The following is a 20,283-nucleotide window of genomic DNA, read 5'->3' as shown; positions in this document are numbered from 1 at the left end:
TCACACGGAATAGTAACAGAACGAGGGGACATGGATATAAGCTGGAAACTCAGATGAGTCACAGAGACGTTAGGAAGTTTCCTTTTAGCGTGAGAAAATTCAACTTTCATTGCCTCCACGCAAAATTCTGCACCCTTTTCCAGTTTCCTTATGTGTTTCTTCAGGTGTGGACTCCATGATGGGGCTGCATACTCTAAGACTGGTCTCACATAGGCTGTATAAAGCGCCCTAAATGCCTCTTTTTTGGGTTCCTTAAGGATGTTCTGACTTTTGCTGATGTAGAGTCCGCTGCAGACGTTATGCTAGTCATATGAGCCTCAGGAGTTGGGTGTTGTGCTAGTCTCACTCCCAGGTCTCTTTATGAGGTCGTTATAGGCAGGTATAGCGTCCCTATACCACCTCCCTCTCCATCTCGTGGTTAGGTCTCCTGACCACCTGTTAGGAGGTCCTTAGGTCTTCTGTCACCTGTTCCCTCTTTACATTTACTGGTATTAAACTCCAGCAGCCATTTCTCCGATCTTCTCTGCATCTTGTTTAAGTCATCTTGGTGAATCTTACTCTCCTCATCTGTCACAACTCGTCTCATGAATTGTGCGTCATTTGCAAACATCGACATGTAAGGCTTTACTCCAGTAGATAGGTCATTTATAAATATGTGTTACATTTATATGGCCTTGTAACTCATGCCTCTTAGTTCTGGGACTAGGTAAGGGCTCCATGCTGGGGCCGCATACTCCAGGATTGGTCTTACATATGTGGTATACAGGGTTCTGAATGATTCCTTACACAGGTTCCTGAAGGCTGTTCTGATGTTAGCCAGCCTCGCATATGCCGCAGATGTTATTCTTTTGATGTGGGCTTCAGGAGACAGGTTTGGTGTGATATCAACTCCTAGATCTTTCTCTCTGTCCGTTTCGTGAAGGACTTCATCTCCTATTCGGTATCCAGTGACTGGCCTCCTATTTCCTCCCCCTAGTTTCATTACCTTACATTTACTTGGGTTGAACTTTAGTAGCCATTTCTTGGACCATTTCTTCAGTTTGCTTAGGTCATCTTGTAGCCTCATACTATCAAGATGCATTGATTTACTGTGTGTGTGTGTGTGTGTGTGTGTGTGTGTGTGTGTGTGTGTGTGTGTGTGTGTGTGTGTGTGTGTGTGTGTGTGTGTGTGTGTGTTTGTGTGTGTGTGTGTGTGTGTGTGTGTGTGTGTGTGTGTGTGTGTGTGTGAGTAAATCAATGCACCCAAACTGTTACCATGACCGCAGCGGAATGTGCATGGAGACTGGTGGTAGTGGTTGTGGTGGTGACTAATGGTAGTGGTGGTTGTGGTGGTGGTAGTGCTGGTACCAGCCAGGTTGTTGATGGTACTGGCGCTGTTTGACGTGGAGGTTCTAACGGAAATTGCAATACAGATTTTAGAGGGAATATATGCGACGCGGGCGGAGGTTGTGGTAGTGTAGGTGGGGACTGTGGTATTGGTGGTAGTGGTGGTACTGCAGGTGGGTAGTGATGGAGGTATTGGTGGTAGTGGTAGCAGCTGGTGCAGGACGCGGCTCCCATTATTGCCTCCCCCCTGGCCCTGTGTTGCAAGAATAGCCTTGTCACACTCCACAGCGGCTTGTCAAGAGAAAATACCACCCTTCCTGCTGATATAATCTGAGTGGTATGCTGAAAGGGGGTGAGGGATAGTTTGCTGTTGGACTTAAGGCCTATCAACGCTGAATTTTGGCCTAAATGATCATTTATGTTTCTATGGAGCCTTCCGATACCTCTAAGACAGTCAACGGAAAATTTAAAATTTAAAAATTTTCCGTTGGTGTGGAAGATCATTCTAAACGGCTCTAAACTTTGAACAAAATTGAATGTTCTGAGTCCAGTAGCGACTATGATTGTTAGGATTGTAACGACGTGATTGTCTTCGGCAGGTATTGTTTGCCTTGTGACATAGGTTTAATTAGTAATACCATTGTTATCCCTTATTTACTACATCCTCTAGCTGCGTGTTTTGCTTCCTTACAGCGCTAGTCAATGGTTAAGCTTAAGACGTGAAGCTGTAGCGAGTGATGAAGCTTAAGACGGGAAGCTGTAGCGAGTGATGAAGCTTAAGACGTGAAGATGTAGCGAGTGATGAAGCTTATGACGTGAAGCTGTAGCGAGTGATGCAGCTTATGACGTGAAGCTGTAGCGAGTGATGCAGCTTAAGACGTGAAGCTGTAGCGAGTGATGAAGCTTAAGACGTGAAGCTGTAGTGAGTGATGAAGCTTAGAACATGAGCTTATATAATTATGGACAGTGGGACTCAATATTTTATCACACCAACGATGCCAGGAAGGACGCAGCTGAGTGGTGGAAGAAGTCATTACGTCATCACGATCAGCCAATCATGTGAGCGGAAATTTGACTTGGTGGTGGTTGATTCCTGGTAGTGGTGGTTGATTGCTGGTAGTGGTAGTGGTGGTAGTGGTAGGAAAAAGTAACGAAGCTTTCTCTTATGTCAATGAGTATACCTCAATGTCTACCCATGTCCGGGGGCATGTCCTCGTGTCTACCCATGTCCGGGGGCATGTCCTCGTGTCTACCCAAGTCCGGGGACATGTCCTCGTGTCTACTTCTATATCACACCAGCTGTTCCTCCTACAGGAAATTACAGAATAACAGGTTTTCTCCCCAAACTGAACCCGTAGAGAACCTGTTAGTTCACACACACACACACACACACACACACACACACACACACACACACACACACACACACACACACACACACACACACACACACACACACACACACACACGCACACACACCAGTCATGGTATGCCTATGTACCTCTCCTCACATAATTACAAACATAATGTCGAAGTTAACAGCCATGAGTATCAACCAGGTTGTGATAGACTAAAACCTTCATGGCCTTGAAAAGTCATATTTTCCATAGTCAAAGTGCATTGTTTATATATTGAAGTGAATCAAATGTGATGTTATATTCTCCGGTGTGTACGACACTTTCCTTAACCGTGTACGATAGCTTCCCCAGCGGCGCCGGGGAGGATGGAGAGTCACGCACCAGGAGCAGGTCACGGCGCTGTGTCGCAGCCTCCGAGGGACACCGTCCCTTGGACTCCAGGGCTAGTCCCAGCCCCACCAGGGACGCCTCTAGCCTCGACTACTGGAGGAGGGTCCGGTCCCTCTCGCGGGAGACGCGCCTGCGACAGGAGTGAGTTGTTTTGTGGGTAGCCTTGGTTTGTTGTCCCACACCCCCGCCTTGTTGTCCCACACTCCCACCTTGTTGTCCCACACCCCCACCTTGTTGTCCCACACCCCCCCCCTTGTTGTCCCACACCCCCACCTTGTTGTCCCACACCCCCCTTGTTGTCCCACACCCCCCCTTGTTGTCCCACACCCCCACCTTGTTGTCCCACACCCCCACCTTGTTGTCCCACACCCCCACCTTGTTGTCCCACACCCCCACCTTGTTGTCCCACACCCCCACCTTGTTGTCCCACACCCCCACCTTGTTGTCCCACACCCCCACCTTGTTGTCCCACACCCCCACCTTGTTGTCCCACACCCCCACCTTGTTGTCCCACACCCCCACCTTGTTGTCCCACACCCCCACCTTGTTGTCCCACACCCCCACCTTGTTGTCCCACACCCCCACCTTGTTGTCCCACACCCCCACCTTGTTGTCCCACACCCCCACCTTGTTGTCCCACACCCCCACCTTGTTGTCCCACACCCCCACCTTGTTGTCCCACACCCCCACCTTGTTGTCCCACACCCCCACCTTGTTGTCCCACACCCCCACCTTGTTGTCCCACACCCCCACCTTGTTGTCCCACACCCCCACCTTGTTGTCCCACACCCCCACCTTGTTGTCCCACACCCCCACCTTGTTGTCCCACACCCCCACCTTGTTGTCCCACACCCCCACCTTGTTGCCCCACACCCCCACCTTGTTGTCCCACACCCCCACCTTGTTGTCCCACACCCCCACCTTGTTGTCCCACACCCCCACCTTGTTGTCCCACACCCCCGCCTTGTTGTCCCACACCCCCCACCTTGTTGTCCCACACCCCCACCTTGTTGTCCCACACCCCCGCCTTGTTGTCCCACACCCCCGCCTTGTTGTCCCACACCCCCACCTTGTTGTCCCACACCCCCACCTTGTTGTCCCACACCCCCACCTTGTTGTCCCACACTCCCACCTTGTTGTCCCACACCCCCGCCTTGTTGTCCCACACCCCCACCTTGTTGTCCCACACCCCCACCTTGTTGTCCCACACTCCCACCTTGTTGTCCCACACTCCCACCTTGTTGTCCCACACCCCCACCTTGTTATCCCACACCCCCACCTTGTTGTCCCACACTCCCACCTTGTTGTCCCACACTCCCACCTTGTTGTCCCACACCCCCACCTTGTTGTCCCACACCCCCACCTTGTTGTCCCACACCCCCACCCCCCTTGTTGTCCCACACCCCCACCTTGTTGTCCCACACCCCCACCCCCCTTGTTGTCCCACACCCCCACCTTGTTGTCCCACACCCCCACCATCCCCCCCCCACCTATAATAAATAAATCAAACAACACATAGTCACAATAATAATTATATATGACTAGACGAAAGAAATGTTCAATAAACTAAATAGATAATATAAAATCGAATATAATAAATAAATAATAGGAAATAATTATATAATGAGTATCTACTATTATAATAGACAAAATGCCCTATTATTAATATTGCTCTTTGTAACCCTTAGCACATACCCCCCTGGCATACCCCTGGCATACCCCTCTGGCATACCCCTGGCATGTCGCCTCTTGCGCTCCGTATCTCTAGAAGAGGTGAGGCATCTCTCTCTCTCTCTCTGAGATGAATGAGGATCCTACCCCCTGCATCCCTCACTTTAACTTACACACCCGTCGAAGAGGAGTAAGTCACCCTTTGTCACCGCCTTCTCTCTATGTTTTCACCCCCTTGTCACCCTCCGCAGGGCACGGGAGCGACACCTTCAGAAGGTGGAGTTAGAGGAACGCCGACGTCGTCAGCAAATCCTCAGTGAGAGGAAGATTGAGCGCGACGCCTTGATGACCAGATTCCTGAGGGAGCCACTTCGGCAGCACCGAGCCGCGAGGGCCGCCAAGAGCACTTCGGGGAGGGACGAAGGCGACGCCGCAGGAGGAGGAGGAGGAGGAGGAAGAGCCACGAGAGAGGAAAGAGAAGCAAGGAGAAATGTTTTAGCAAGTCGGTCGGTTCCGGACCTGGAGGAGGCGCTGAGGGTCGTGAGAGGCGAGGACGAAGCTCTTGACGTCCGGTGAGGATGAACTCGAGGATAGGCAGGTGAAGAGAGGCACCAGGATAGGTAGGGAGAGGCCCTAAAGGATTGACGGGGAGAGAAGCAAGGGGACCGACAGGTAGCAAAACAAAAGGATAGAGAAAGAGATAGATAGACAAATGGAGAGACACAAGGCTAGACAGATAAAGAATGACAAGTGGATAGGCAGGCATAAAGACGCAAAAGAACAGGTAAGAGTAATGAAGCACAGAGAGCGTAAGTACACACACGTGACGCAACAATATAGAGGACGCAAGAGTGTACGCAACACAGCGTTAGACACCCAAAAAACAAATTCACATCAATTTCTCCTTCACTGACAACTACAGCTGAAGCAAGAAAGCATTTTACGCTTAACTTTCTCTTCAGCATGATGAGAGAGAGAAAGCTTAGCAGTTCATTAAGGTGGAAGGTTCGCCATGACCTCGTTCTCAGAACAGTTATTTTTGAATACTTTATTACCTGTTTGTAGAAGACCATTTTAACTCTTCGTGTGGGAGAGGATGTTTTGGCTACCCCTTAAAGATTATTGTAGCTGAGTTTACACTTTTGTATGTTACTTACAGCTGAGTTTACACTTGTGTATGTTAGTTACAGGTGAGTTTACACTTTTGTTTGTAAGTTACAGCTGAGTTTACACTTTTGTTTGTTACAGCTGAGTTTACACTTGTGTATGTTACTTACAGCTGAGTTTACACTTGTGTACGTTAGTTACAACTGAGTTTACACTTGTGTATGTTAGTTACAGCTGAGTTTACACTTTTGTTTGTAAGTTACAGCTGAGTTTACACTTTTGTTTGTTACAGCTGAGTTTACACTTTTGTATGTTAGTTACAGCTGAGTTTACACTTTTGTTAGTTACAGTTGAGTTTACACTTTTGTACGTTAGTTACAACTGAGTTTACACTTTTAGTAGGTTAGTAACATTTGGTATCAGCACAGTTGGATCAAACGTGAAAGGTGCCAGGTTCGATTCCCGTAGCAGTACAGGAGCGTTTGGGCAATAGCTTCTTTATTCTGATGCCTCTGTTCACCTAGCAGTAAATAATGAGGAAGGTTAGTATTCAGTTTAGGACATTGATAAGCCTAACAGGCTTGCTGTCCCAGACAATGAGAAAGGGAACCCAGATGTCAGGGTAATATTTTCTGTAATTCAACCACCCTGTTTCTAAACCAGTATTTACCCAGGTCTTTCCTGTACCTAAACGTCTCTAAATCAGGTTTTGTGCTTGCTGGTATAAGTGATGATAAAGTCACAGTTGTAGTGCCATAATTATGTGTAATACATATATATTATTTTCTGACTAATTTCACATCTCTTTTTAGAGCACGAGCGTTCCTGAGCCCCAGGCAGATGCGACACAGAGCCCCCAAGGAAGACCAGGGGATATGCGACCGATACCTGCGCACGCAGTCTCGCGCCACAGTCCAGCGGCGTACTCCAGGACCCACCCCACGCTGGGGTGTAGCGCCCCCAGGTTACACCGAGATCCGGGAGAATCAGAAGCCCTACCCAGCATTGTCACATGAGATGCCGCCACCTGAGAGGCAGGTGGCGGCACCTAGGAGCCGCCACCTGAGAGGCAGGAGCAGCGTAGACTCCGGTTGCAAGAGGAGCAATACCCTCAGCGACACCTTGAGCGTCACGTCCTCGGAGGAAAGAGACGCAGAGTATTTATTATCTGAGTATTGTCCGCCTTCGGACAGTCATATAATGGTACTTCCAAGGCCGAGACTAGACCGTCGTAGCTCCATGCCAGATCTGCGAGACTATCGGTGCGTGAGTTCTGCAGTAATGTACGAGACCATTGCCACGCTGGGGAGCCTTGGGGACACTCGCGGCCTGCTGGTCCTGCCGCCTTGGGGACATGACGACCACACCACGCTCACCGCCTCTGCGCCGCCACATATACATCACACTAAAAACAATGGGGAAAATTTGCATAGATCTCCCAAAAAGTGGGCTCAAAAGATGAATAAATTCATAGAAAACGAAACCAATGCAGTGCTTCAAACCAGTCCACTTTTATCAGCGCTCCCGCCCTCGCTGGGAAGACCATCCTCACAGAAAGGCCGACGAAGCCAACGGAAAGAATGGGTATCAAAACACACGTCGATGAAGACCTTGCAGAAGAAAATTCTACCAACATCTTTGACAGATTCCTCCTCGCAAACTGACGGAATGCAGTACATGCGCCCCACGTCTGCGGTCCACCACAGATGTAACTCTCTAGGGAGCGAGGGAGCCGAGTCTGTCTATTATGACAGTCTGGAGGAGGATGAGAGTAGAAATAACACAAAGCGTTCTGTTAATCAAGCGTTCTATGTACCAATAAAGAATGAGACATCGCCTGTGCGGGCCGAGTGCCTGGCTCTGCCGGCGAGGCTTACAGCCCGCCTGGAGGAACGACGAACAGCTGCTCGCCCTCGACCCTTCCCCGGCACCACCTCCAGACTCGCTCTCGCAGGAAACCGTATGAATGATGAAGAAAAACTATATCAGTTCGGTGCGAAAGACGACAGTTTGAGTAATGAGGAGATGACTAGCGCCTCACAAGAATATTACTTGAATACAAATGCATGTACGAGCGATTCGGACATAAGAGACAGCCCAAAAGTAGTAACCAGGAAGAAGAAAATGGTGCCTCTTTCTCCCTCAAAGTCCAACACCGGCAAGTCGCAATCTGATATACTACAATTATCTTCTACGAAGTCTGTTAACTTTAGAGGTTCTTCCACTGCATCACCTCGTTCAAGTGTACAAATAACCACAGCACAACCGGCTCCCTGTCTGAATTCAGTAAGACACAACAGCCCCTCCACTCGCGTACCTGAGGTGGTGGTCGAGGCAAACTCCCGGCAACACTTTAACACCTATACTCCTTTCCCCATAGGGTCGACACCTTCCTCAGGTTCCCCGAGACGGCCCGACCAGTCAAGTCAACAGCCTTACAGGTGTGTTGTGGTAGACGGCTTCGGTCATCAGCACGAAAAGACCAGCGAGGGTTTGATCAAAATACCGAAGTCAGCCCTGGCGCTGCATGAGTCGGTCAAAGATGGAGTAAATGGATGTGATAACAAGAGTGTAAAATTTGCCTTTGAAGGTGCTAGCATAGTAAAATCAGATCTTCCACTTTACAGAAACAATGCAATTGCTCAATACACACAAGAGCATGTATACACGGAAACAGACAATGAACGTCTGTGTGGCCTCAACCACAAGTCTAGCCCGGACAGCGAGTACCACATACACATCTCTCAGTCCGGCTTGGAAACCTTCGACAAGATTTTCACTGACCATGCCAGAGTTGTTAACACTGCTGAAGGTGATACATTAAGCAATACTAGAGTGAATGATGAGGAAGGTGTGCTAGCATCCTCTGGCCTGGAAAACAATGACACGCTTAATGCGACTTACGTTGTGAAGAATATTAGCCAGAAGACGGCAACAGAAAGCAATGACATCTCCCACTATGAGTTCCTTCCAAATACAGAGGAGGAAGACCTGAAGAAGAAGAGCTCATGCATCCCGCAGAAGGAACATGAAATTATCGCCAGCACCACCAGCGGGAAAGATGTGCTGCTGGAGAGTGGTTTTATTGACATGGACGACTTTAGTTTATCATCTGACTCCCTCAGCATTAACTGTAACAATATTGAACAAACTCCTCTACCAGAGACAACGAATACAATGTCAGAAAATTTTGAAAATATTATAAAAATACACATTTCTCCCTCGTCACGGTGTGAACTGAGCAGTGATACAGGAGATTCAAGCAGTGAAACATTAGTGAAATCCTCTCGGAAAATGTATACCCAGGGATCATCAGTAAAGGAATTTCAAAGCGTAGAAAAACATACCTTTGAAGATGTCAGTGTCTCACATGAATACACCATTACTGTAGATAAAGGAAAAGCCAACTCAGAGCAAGCATGGGACGACACATGCGAAGAAAACGGTGATTGGAAAAGTGCAGAAAACAAACCAAGAAATATTGACAGTGAAGACGGCGACCATCATGACGCAAGAGAAGACAGTCACGGAACAAAGGAAGGAACACTTACAGCCACTGACGTAGCAAGAGACCATTGTCTGCCTGAAAACGATGTTCGTACTGCCCTAACTGGACATACATACGTAAGAGAACACATAGATATAAGAGAACAGTCAGACGAAAGAGAAAATTTAGACATTAGAGAGAAAAGAATCGAGAAAGAAGATCTAGACGAAAGGGCACTCAAGAACCGGACAAAGGACAGCCTACATGCGGAAGGCGCCACAGACTCGAATGTATCGTCAAGCTTTGAGAACAGCATCTGCAGTAAAGGTTCTCCTAGAGCTCTTGAAGAAGAGAATTTCTTCACCAGTTCTAACCAAGGGCAAATGCTGAGTCAGAACACAGAATCAAGTTCGAAATATGTTTCAACTCAGAGCACAGACCCTAGTGAAGAACAGGTCCTTGTTCCTTCCGCAGAACTCGGTGAAGAACAGGACCTAGCTTCTTGTACAGAGCTTAGTGAAGAGCAGAATCTTGTTCCTTGGACAGAGCCTAGCAAAGAACAAGATTGGGTTCGAGACACAGAACCTAGTGAAGTACAGGATCTAGTTTCTCGTACAGAGCCTAGCGAAGAACAGCATCTGGTTCATAGCACAGAGCCAAGTAAAGAACAGGATCTGGTTTCTTGTACAGACCCTAATAAAGAACATGATCGAGCTCCTGGTGAAGAACAGACCATCATTCCTAACACAAGATCTAGTGAAGACCAGGTTCTAATTCTATGCCCTGATTCTAATACGGCGCAGCTCTCGATTCCTGGAACAGAAGGTCCAGAGAACGAGGCGGAGGAACTGAGTGATGGAACAGACTCGTGGGACCGCGTGACAGTGGTCCGAGCTCTTTCTGCTGACAGCTCCGGCAGCAGGAACCTCACCCCAGACATGAACCCAGAAGTCCCCATGTCTGACACCCTACATCAGGAGGCAGGAGAAGAGATAAGTATTGATGATTTCCTCTGCATGGACCAACAGAATAGGTTCCGAAGTCCCCCAGAAGCCTCGACAAGAAGTCCTCTTCTGGAAAATAACTCTGATTTGCTGGAAGAGATCTTCCGGGCCATCACGCCGAGCAAGAGTGAACACGCGCTTGTGGATGAGACCAGCTCAGAGCTCTCTACCATTGAAGAAGACGATGAGCTTTCTGATGCTTCCCCGCTACTGCAGCAGGAAACATCGCTACTGAAAGAGTCAGTAAACACTTCGAAGGAGGAGAATGGAAACATTGCGACGTTGATAGGAATGGAAAACTGCGATGTCAGAAGTACAAACTGTTCGATATCGAGCCAGGGCAGCGCCTCTAACGCGCAGGACAAAAATAACATTGTGGTTGAAGGAAGCGAGAACGCTGAAGTGGGAGAGAGTGAGGCCAGCCATGTGGTACGGGAGAGTGAACGCGTTGTGGTAGGTGGTACCCGCGGGGGAGGTGCAAATGGTACCCTTGTGGTAGACGGTGTTGACAATCTTCTTAAGGTAAAAGGAGATGGAGGAAATGTTATGGTAGAATGTATTGATGACAGTGTTGCTGTGGAAGGTGTTGATGACAGTGTTGCTGTGGAAGATGTTGATGACAGTGTTGCTGTGGAAGGTGTTGATGACAGTGTTGCTGTGGAAGATGTTGACGACAGTGTTGCTGTGGAAGATGCTGATGACAGTGTTGCTGTGGAAGATGTTGACAACAGTGTTGCTGTGGAAGGTATTGACAACAGTGTTGCTGTGGAAGATGTTGATGACAGTGTTGCTGTGGAAGGTGTTGATGACAGTGTTGCTGTGGAAGATGTTGATAACAGTGTTGCTGTGGAAGATGTTGATGACAGTGTTGCTGTGGAAGGTGTTGATGACAGTGTTGCTGTGGAAGGTGTTGATGACAGTGTTGCTGTGGAAGATGTTGATAACAGTGTTGCTGTGGAAGATGTTGACGACAGTGTTGCTGTGGAAGATGCTGATGACAGTGTTGCTGTGGAAGATGTCGACAACAGTGTTGCTGTGGAAGGTGTTGACAACAGTGTTGCTGTGGAAGATGTTGATGACAGTGTTGCTGTGGAAGGTGTTGATGACAGTGTTGCTGTGGAAGATGTTGATAACAGTGTTGCTGTGGAAGATGTTGACGACAGTGTTGCTGTGGAAGATGTCGACAACAGTGTTGCTGTGGAAGATGTTGATGACAGTGTTGCTGTGGAAGATGTTGATGACAGTGTTGCTGTGGAAGATGTTGATGACAGTGTTGCTGTGGAAGATGTTGACGACAGTGTTGCTGTGGAAGGTGTTGATGACAGTGTTGCTGTGGAAGATGTTGATGACAGTGTTGCTGTGGAAGATGTTGATGACAGTGTTGCTGTGGAAGGTGTTGATGACAGTGTTGCTGTGGAAGATGTTGATGACAGTGTTGCTGTGGAAGATGTTGACGACAGTGTTGCTGTGGAAGGTGTTGATGACAGTGTTGCTGTGGAAGATGTTGATGACAGTGTTGCTGTGGAAGATGTTGATGACAGTGTTGCTGTGGGAGATGTTGACGACAGTTTTGCTGTGGAAGATGTTGACAACAGTGTTGCTGTGGAAGATGTTGACAACAGTGTTGCTGTGGAAGATGTTGACGACAGTGTTGCTGAGGAAGGTGTTGATGACAGTGTTGCTGTGGAAGATGTTGATGACAGTGTTGCTGTGGAAGATGTTGACGACAGTGTTGCTGTGGAAGATGTTGATGACAGTGTTGCTGTGGAAGATGTTGATGACAGTGTTGCTGTGGAAGATGTTGACGACAGTGTTGCTGTGGAAGATGTTGATGACAGTGTTGCTGTGGAAGGTGTTGATGACAGTGTTGCTGTGGAAGATGTTGACGACAGTGTTGCTGTGGAAGATGTTGATGACAGTGTTGCTGTGGAATGTGTTGATGACAGTGTTGCTGTGGAAGGTGTTGATGACAGTGTTGATGACAGTGTTGCTGTGGAAGATGTTGATGACAGTGTTGCTGTGGAAGGTGTTGACGACAGTGTTGCTGTGGAAGATGTTGACAACAGTGTTGCTGTGGAAGGTGTTGATGACAGTGTTGCTGTGGAAGATGTTGATGACAGTGTTGCTGTGGAAGGTGTTGATGACAGTGTTGCTGTGGAAGGTGTTGATGACAGTGTTGCTGTGGAAGGTGTTGATGACAGTGTTGCTGTGGAAGGTGTTGATGACAGTGTTGCTGTGGAAGATGTTGATGACAGTGTTGCTGTGGAAGGTGTTGATGACAGTGTTGCTGTGGAAGGTGTTGATGACAGTGTTGCTGTGGAAGGTGTTGATGACAGTGTTGCTGTGGAAGATGTTGACGACAGTGTTGCTGTGGAAGATGTTGACAACAGTGTTGCTGTGGAAGGTATTGATGACAGTGTTGCTGTGGAAGATGTTGATGACAGTGTTGCTGTGGAAGGTGTTGATGACAGTGTTGCTGTGGAAGGTGTTGATGACAGTGTTGCTGTGGAAGATGTTGATGACAGTGTTGCTGTGGAAGGTGTTAACGACAGTGTTGCTGTGGAAGGTCTTGATGACAGTGTTGCTGTGGAAGATGTTGATGACAGTGTTGCTGTGGAAGATGTTGACGACAGTGTTGCTGTGGAAGGTGTTGATGACAGTGTTGCTGTGGAAGGTGTTGATGACAGTGTTGCTGTGGAAGGTGTTGATGACAGTGTTGCTGTGGAGGATGTTGATGACAGTGTTGCTGTGGAAGGTGTTGATGACAGTGTTGCTGTGGAAGGTGTTGGCGGCTCTTCCGCAATTCGTAGAATCGAGAATCACAAAGAGGTCGGACAGGAAAGAAAACGGGCCGTAGGGGAGAGCGGGAATATGGTGTTCGGGGCCACTGAGGAAGACCAGGAAGGTAGCCGTGGCGAGGCTGACGGAGCCACTCGCCAGGTGTTTAGAGCTGACCGACGGAGAGTGCGCAGATCTCAACCACAACAAATTGGTGAATTTAGCTTAGCCACGACACCAGCTACTTCTCCAACACACGACCCCGATATAGCCACGACACAAGCTACTTCTCCAACACACGACCCCGATATAGCCACGACACAAGCTACTTCTCCAACACACGACCCCGATATAGCCACGACACAAGCTACTTCTCCAACACACGACCCCGATATAGCCACGACACAAGCTACTTCTCCAACACACGACCCCGATATAGCCACGACACCAGCTACTTCTCCAACACACGACCCCGATATAGCCACGACACCAGCTACTTCTCCAACACACGACCCCGATATAGCCACGACACCAGCTACTTCTCCAACACACGACCCCGATATAGCCACGACACCAGCTACTTCTCCAACACACGACCCCGATATAGCCACGACACCAGCTACTTCTCCAACACACGACCCCGATATAGCCACGACACCAGCTACTTCTCCAACACACGACCCCGATATAGCCACGACACCAGCTACTTCTCCAACACACGACCCCGATATAGCCACGACACCAGCAGCTTCTCCGACACACGACCCTGACATAGCCACGACACTAGGAACTTCTCCAACACACGACCCTGACATGACCACAACACCAGCAACGTCTCCAACACACGACCCTGACATTGCCACGACACTAGGAACTTCTCCAACACATGACCCTGACATAGCCACGACACCCGAAAAGTCTCTAATGCACGACCCTGACATAGCCACGACACTAGGAACTTCTCCAACACACGACCCTGACATGACCACAACACCAGCAACGTCTCCAACACACGACCCTGACATAGCCACGACACTAGGAACTTCTCCAACACACGACCCTGACATGACCACAACACCAGCAACGTCTCCAACACACGACCCTGACATAGCCACGACACTAGGAACTTCTCCAACACACGACCCTGACATGACCACAACACCAGCAACGTCTCCAACACACGACCCTGACATTGCCACGACACTAGGAACTTCTCCAACACATGACCCTGACATAGCCACGACACCCGAAAAGTCTCTAATGCACGACCCTGACATAGCCACGACACTAGGAACTTCTCCAATACACGACCCTGACAAAGATGTCGACGAGAAAGAAAGGAGCGCTGTTCAAGGCGTATGTAGAGACCTGGAGGAGAACATACAACACAAAGACATTCGACCGAAAGAAGTATCAGAAGAAGAGTCACAGCGCCAGGCTCATGATGGTGAAGAAACTGACAACTCACTACTCAGTTCAGTCACTCTGGACCTGACGGAATCCGTCACCAAAGGGGAGTACGACGAGCTGCTGAACCACGTAGAGGAATATATTGAGCAGAAAGTTCTCATCGGGAAACGGATCGTACCGAATACATATAATTCCCATCTGATGAGGGAAACCACGCTAGAGGATGGATACTCCATATATGGTGAGAGTTCCTTGCGTGGAAATTACGTTAAGGGTAAAGAAACTCCGATAAAAAGTGACGCAACAGCGCCTCAAGGATATGACAACATTGGCGACACAGAGAATGAAGGCGCAGAAGCCTTCGCTAGTCTTCGTTCAAATATATTAATGAATTCTGACGATGATATAGTTTCGTGCATTAACTTAGAGGACAAAAGCGACATAAGAAATCAGGTAAACACTGGCAGCATTTGCAGGGAAGATGTGCACGAGAGCTCGTGCGCAGACGAGGTCCTGCGACACAACGATGGCCCGGTGGCGCCAACGATGAGTCTCGCCAAGAGCAGCAGTGGTGCTTGTGGGTTTTCAGGCAGAGAGGACCCTCCTCAGTCTTCCTTAATGGCAGGTTCCAGCACATCCTCTGACGATTCGCCTCGTAATAGAGATGGGAACGAAAGAGAGGCTGCTGCAGCAGCTAACTCGCCGTCCTCTGATTCGGGTGTCGTAGAAATGGCGGGAAAAAACATACAATCGCCCTCAGAAGAGTCTGCTGAGAGCGTGGCTGCTGAGGTCCATGGCTCCCGGGACACTCATTCTCAAGCGTCTGCTCGAAGTGAGCAGTCTGCCAACAGTATACCTTGCCCAAGACCTTCCAGTAAGCAGGCTAAGGACCGCGCCAACCGCATCACTAGCGGCCACCATTCTTCTTCAGGCTGTGGGCGAGCGCTGCGGGAAACCAGTGAAGCCACAGTAGTCAACGGATGCGCAAGCTTTCAAGATCTGTGTGATGGCTCAGATATCGAAGACTCGAAACCCCAGAGACGACACTGGGAATCCCCTCAACGAAATTATTTCCAGGAACTTTCTCCCCAAATAGACAGTGACCCAGTGTCAATGAGCAGACATAAACTCGTGCAAGAATACGTGGATAGTCTCCAACTGCACCAAAACTCTGGCGATGGATCGCCTCAGGGCACAGCTGGAAGTCCCCCAAGATCCACAGAAGACACACCAACAGACCACCAGAGCGACTACGAAGCCTCAGACTCTGGCGACGCCAGCTACTCCGAAAGGCTACTGAAGGCTCTAGAGTCCAGAAGATCTCGCCGCAACCGACCTCGATCTTCCAATATAGATATCGAGGACAACCCTGGGCGGTATCGACCATCGACACTAAGTGCTCTCGACATGTTCTTAGCTACACTCTCCAAATACCGAGGGCACCAACTGGAAGGCGGGGAGGCGGGTAGGGACTCCACGCCCCCAGCGCTTCTTCCTGCTGCCGACGACAACGTGACCGTTCAAGTTCGAGCAGGACCTCGTCAACATGACGTAAGAATCAGCTCCCGGCGACAAGTGCGTCTGGTGGTTAATGTTGGCAACCCTGTGGCCTCTTCGGACTCCGGTTGTGTACCAGACACCTCACAATCTGAGTGTAAGTATTCCAGACACCTCACAGTCTGAGTGTAAGTGTACCAGACACTTCACAGTCTGAGTGTAAGTGTACCAGACACCTCACAATCTGAGTGTAAGTATTCCAGACACCTCACAGTCTGAGTGTAAGTGTACCAGACACTTCACAGTCTGAGTGTAAGTGTACCAGACACCTCACAATCTGAGTGTAAGTATTCCAGACACCTCACAGTCTGAGTGTAAGTGTACCAGACACCTCACAGTCTGAGTGTAAGTATTCCAGACACCTCACAGTCTGAGTGTAAGTGTACCAGACACTTCACAGTCTGAGTGTAAGTGTACCAGACACTTCACAGTCTGAGTGTAAGTGTACCAGACACCTCACAATCTGAGTGTAAGTGTACCAGACACTTCACAGTCTGAGTGTAAGTATTCCAGACACCTCACAGTCTGAGTGTAAGTGTACCAGACACCTCACAATCTGAGTGTAAGTGTACCAGACACCTCACAATCTGAGTGTAAGTGTACCTCAAGGCCTGAGAAAGTTTGGCGACGTTTTGGTCCGTCCTGGACCATTGTCAAGTCATGTAATGGTGCACTGCGCGGTCCAGGATGGACCGAAACGTCGTCAGTACTTTTCAGTTTGCAGTTTTTTTAGGGATATTCCTGCGCGGGCCCTAAGCCTCTGGCTGGCCCACTAAGTGTTGCTTGTTTCTGTTTTACTTGAGCGGAGTATGAGTATTTATGACTCGTATGGTCGCTTCAGTAAGATTTTGCCATATGTGTTTAACAACTTCTTCTGCTCTGTTGAATCTAAGTTGAAATCTTAATGGGTTTGTAACTGTGCACTGTGTTAGATAATGTTCTAGTGGTCTGTTGTGGATGTAACTGTGCACTGTATTAGATAATGTTCCAGTGGTCTGTTGTGGCTGTAACTGTGCACTGTGTTAGATAATGTTCTAGTGGTCTGATGTGGATGTAACTGTGCACTGTGTTAGATAATGTTCCAGTGGTCTGTTGTGGCTGTAACTGTGCACTGTGTTAGATAATGTTCCAGTGGTCTGTCGGGCATTTCTCCACAGTGCTAATTTTTGGATGATATAGCCATCAAAGATATACTTTTGTTGTATAGATGTGTGCGTGCGTGTGTTCACAGGTGGAAACTGAGTACCAAAATGAGCCACAGGGACGTTAGAAAGAACTTTTTCAGTATGAGAGTAGTTAATAGATGTAATGCATTAGGCAGTGATGTGGTGGAGGCTGACTCCCTACACAGTTTCAAATGTAGATATGATAGAGCCCAGTAGGCTCAGGAATCTGTACACCAGTTGATTGACAGTTGAGAGGCGGGACCAAGGAGCCAGAGCTCAACCCCCATAAGCAGAAATAGGTGAGTACATACACACACACACGTGTGTGTGTGTGTGTGTGTGTGTGTGTGTGTGTGGAGGTCCCCCCTCCCTCCATCCCCCCCCCCCCCCTCCGTCGCCACCTGCACCGGTGGACCAGAAGTGCTTCCCTCACTCAGGAAGACCTCCAGGTGAGTATTGGGTGCAGATCAGGTTCACATTCCTTGAGGAGAAGTGTGTGCGTGTGTCTTATCCTCGTTGCCAACGAGGATAAGACAGGACAGAGATGGTTGGGCAGACTGCATATTTCTGGACTGCCAAAAGCTTTTGATACAGTACCGCACATGAGACTGCTGTTCAAACTCGAGAGGCAGGCGGGGGAAAGGTCCTAGCATGGATAAGGAACTACCTAACAGGAAGGAGCCAGAGAGTTACGGTAAGGGGCGAGAAGTCAGACTGGCGAACAGTAACGAGTGGAGTACCTCAAGGATTGGTGCTGGGACCAATTCTATTTCTAATATATGTTAACGACATGTTTATAGGAGTAGAGTCCTACATGTCGATGTTCGTGGATGATGCAAAGTTGATGAGAAGAGTTGTGACAGATGAGGATTGCAGGATCCTCCAAGAGGACCTGAACAGGTTGCAGAGATGGTCAGAGAAATGGCTACTGGAGTTCAACACGAGCAAATGTAAAGTTATGGAAATGGGACTCGGTGATAGGAGACCAAAGGGGCAGTATACAATGAAGGGGAACTGCCTACCTGTGACGACGCGAGAAAGAGACCTGGGCGTGAACGTATCACTAATCTATCTCCTGAAGCACATATAAATAGGATAACGACAGCGGCGTACTCTACACTGGCAAAAGTTAGAACATCATTCAGAAACCTAAGTAAGGAGGCATTTAGGGCGCTTTACACTGCCTACGTGAGGCCAGTCTTAGAGTATGTCGCCTATTATGGAGGGCAAGTTGGTTGTTGTACTGAGAGGTTCAATAGTGAAAATCACAGGAGTTCTTAAGATAGTGGAGATTGGATAGGGCCGGCCCCCAAGGAAAAATGTTCCCAGTAATGAATACTTGTTTGGCTAGAATAAATGTCTGTACTCTAGTAGTTAATAATCTACTCCACTTCAACTGGGTGAACGGCTACTCCCAAAATCTCTAAACTTATTTATTAAACCCTCTAATAACCCCCATATACATAAATACAGTAAATCACTTTACCATTCTACCTTACGTTAAACACCTTGGTCCACATAAGCAGGATACAAGGTTTACACTTGCAAACTAGGGGTAAAGGCTACTTTCCTGAAGAGACACTAGTATCCCAGGTATCACAGACTTAAGCACATGTGGTCTCCCTAGTCCCCTAGAGTACACTTAGGGATACCAAAACACTAGCAGAGGTTAAACAAAAATTTATTACACATCTAGCCAGTAACACGGGCAGATGTTGTATTATATTAACTTGTATAATAAAACCAGAATAAGGTAAAGGAAGAGAGAAGGAGGAGGAGAGCAGAGCCCACAGGGAAGTTGTTGACACCCTAGCAGCCAGATCCTGAAGAGGGACCTCTAGCACAGCCACCCAGCTCTCTCAAGCTGCTGCCGGGAAGATACCCAGCTGATCATACAGCCATAAACATTACAAGTCTTCACCGACATTCATTACTAATTATTTTAACAATTCTGAGAATAGCTGATAACTAGTTCAACATTATATTTAATAATCAACAAGCCCAGAGTCTGAATAATCTGTGAGTAACAAGATTCGTCTTACGTCTGGCAAGGGAGACTGAAACAAATACGCCTCAGGGGTATGAGAAGCCCTGAATATAAAAGTTATTGTTAATTAAATATCCACCTTACATAACTATTTAGAACTCAATTTGACCTTTGGTTTCCAAATACGAACCCAGGGTTGTAACACCACCTCATCATGGAGTCCCCATCTGAAGAAGCATATAAGGAAACTGGAAAAAGTTCAGAGGTTTGCAACGAGACTCGTCCCAGAGTTACGAGGGATGGGGTATGAGGAGCGCCTGAAGGAACTGTGCCTTATGACACTAGAAAGAAGAAGGGAGAGGGGGGACATGATAGGAACGTATAAAATACTCAGAGGGATTGACAGAGTGGACATAGACGAAATGTTCACACGGAATAATAACAGAACGAGAGGACATGGATGGAAGCTTGAAACTCAGATGAGTCACAGAGATGTTAGGAAGTTTTCTTTTAGCGTGAGAGTAGTGGGAAAATGGAATGCACTTAAGGAACAGGTTGTGGAAGCAAATACGATTCATAATTTTAAAACTAGATATGATAGGGAAATAGGACCATAGTCATTGCTGTAAACAACCGATGGCTAGAAAGGCGGGATCCAAGAGTCAATGCTCGATCCTGCAGACACACACACACACACACACACACACACACACACACACACACACACACACACACACACACACACACACACACACACACACACACACACACACACACACACACACACACACACGATGTGTGAGTGCGTCAGACGTCAACACGGCATCGAGTATCGATGTGCAAGTTCTCAAGATGTCTTACAGGTCGTGGAGGCCGGGCAGGGCCTCCTGCAGGAGGCTCCCCAGGAGGCCGGCGGCGGAGTAGGCGCCCTGGGCGTGACGGCGCCCCCGCCCCCAGCAGGGCAGCTGCTGCCGTCAACAGGGAGGTTGATCAGCTCCTCACAGACGTCCGCGAGTACCTCAATACTAAACTTAAAAGGTGA

At 48.4% G+C, this 20,283-nt stretch overlaps 1 protein-coding gene across 1 annotated transcript; it reads left to right on the top strand.

The window, feature by feature from the left end:
• Positions 1-2,521: 2,521 nt before the first annotated feature.
• On the top strand, positions 2,522-20,283 carry LOC138366526 (uncharacterized). Its single transcript, XM_069327562.1, has 8 exons — positions 2,522-2,691; positions 2,964-3,215; positions 4,997-5,317; positions 6,665-10,980; positions 11,305-11,613; positions 11,818-12,062; positions 13,071-16,185; positions 20,105-20,283. Exons 1-8 carry the CDS (start codon positions 2,522-2,524, stop codon positions 20,281-20,283), a joined length of 8,907 nt encoding a protein of 2,968 aa, XP_069183663.1.

This window comes from Procambarus clarkii, chromosome 19 (genome assembly GCF_040958095.1).
Source record: "Procambarus clarkii isolate CNS0578487 chromosome 19, FALCON_Pclarkii_2.0, whole genome shotgun sequence".
In the NCBI taxonomy this organism is placed as follows: Eukaryota; Metazoa; Arthropoda; class Malacostraca; order Decapoda; family Cambaridae; genus Procambarus; species Procambarus clarkii.
This window is presented reverse-complemented; position numbering and strand designations above follow the sequence as displayed.